This window comes from Penaeus monodon, chromosome 30, assembly GCF_015228065.2.
Source record: "Penaeus monodon isolate SGIC_2016 chromosome 30, NSTDA_Pmon_1, whole genome shotgun sequence".
NCBI classification, from domain to species: domain Eukaryota; kingdom Metazoa; phylum Arthropoda; class Malacostraca; order Decapoda; family Penaeidae; genus Penaeus; species Penaeus monodon.
The window spans coordinates 37,047,228-37,047,505 of NC_051415.1; the positions used below are offsets into that span (position 1 = coordinate 37,047,228).

A 278-nucleotide genomic window follows, 5' to 3' on the forward strand; every position below is an offset into this window, starting at 1 on the left:
CTTTTGACCTAAGTGGGTCAAGATAACAATCTTTATTACTTACCTGAAAAAGGGACTCTAAACGATCATAAGTGAGAATAACTGCAGTGAATCCTTCATTCACAGGTGCAGTGATTGGGAGGAAGAGCGGGTTGCTCACTGCGGTTGGTAAAGGACGTCTGTTCCATTGTTCTAATGAACGGGCATGGGCTGGGAAGACTCGATCATTCAAGATCTTCAGAGTTGTGAGTGTAATTGCTTCCATTGTTGAAAAATATTTTTCATACAACCAGAGAACC

At 41.7% G+C, this 278-nt stretch overlaps 1 protein-coding gene across 1 annotated transcript in view; it reads right to left on the minus strand.

The window, feature by feature from the left end:
- The window catches only part of LOC119592442 (exostosin-2-like), a gene marked incomplete at its 3' end in the record, with an annotated part of 49,471 nt that overhangs the window by 5,321 nt on the left and 43,872 nt on the right, over positions 1 to 278 (minus strand). Inside the window, 1 exon segment of the mRNA XM_037941263.1 lies at positions 44 to 278. Coding sequence (XP_037797191.1) covers positions 44 to 278 — 235 coding nt within the window.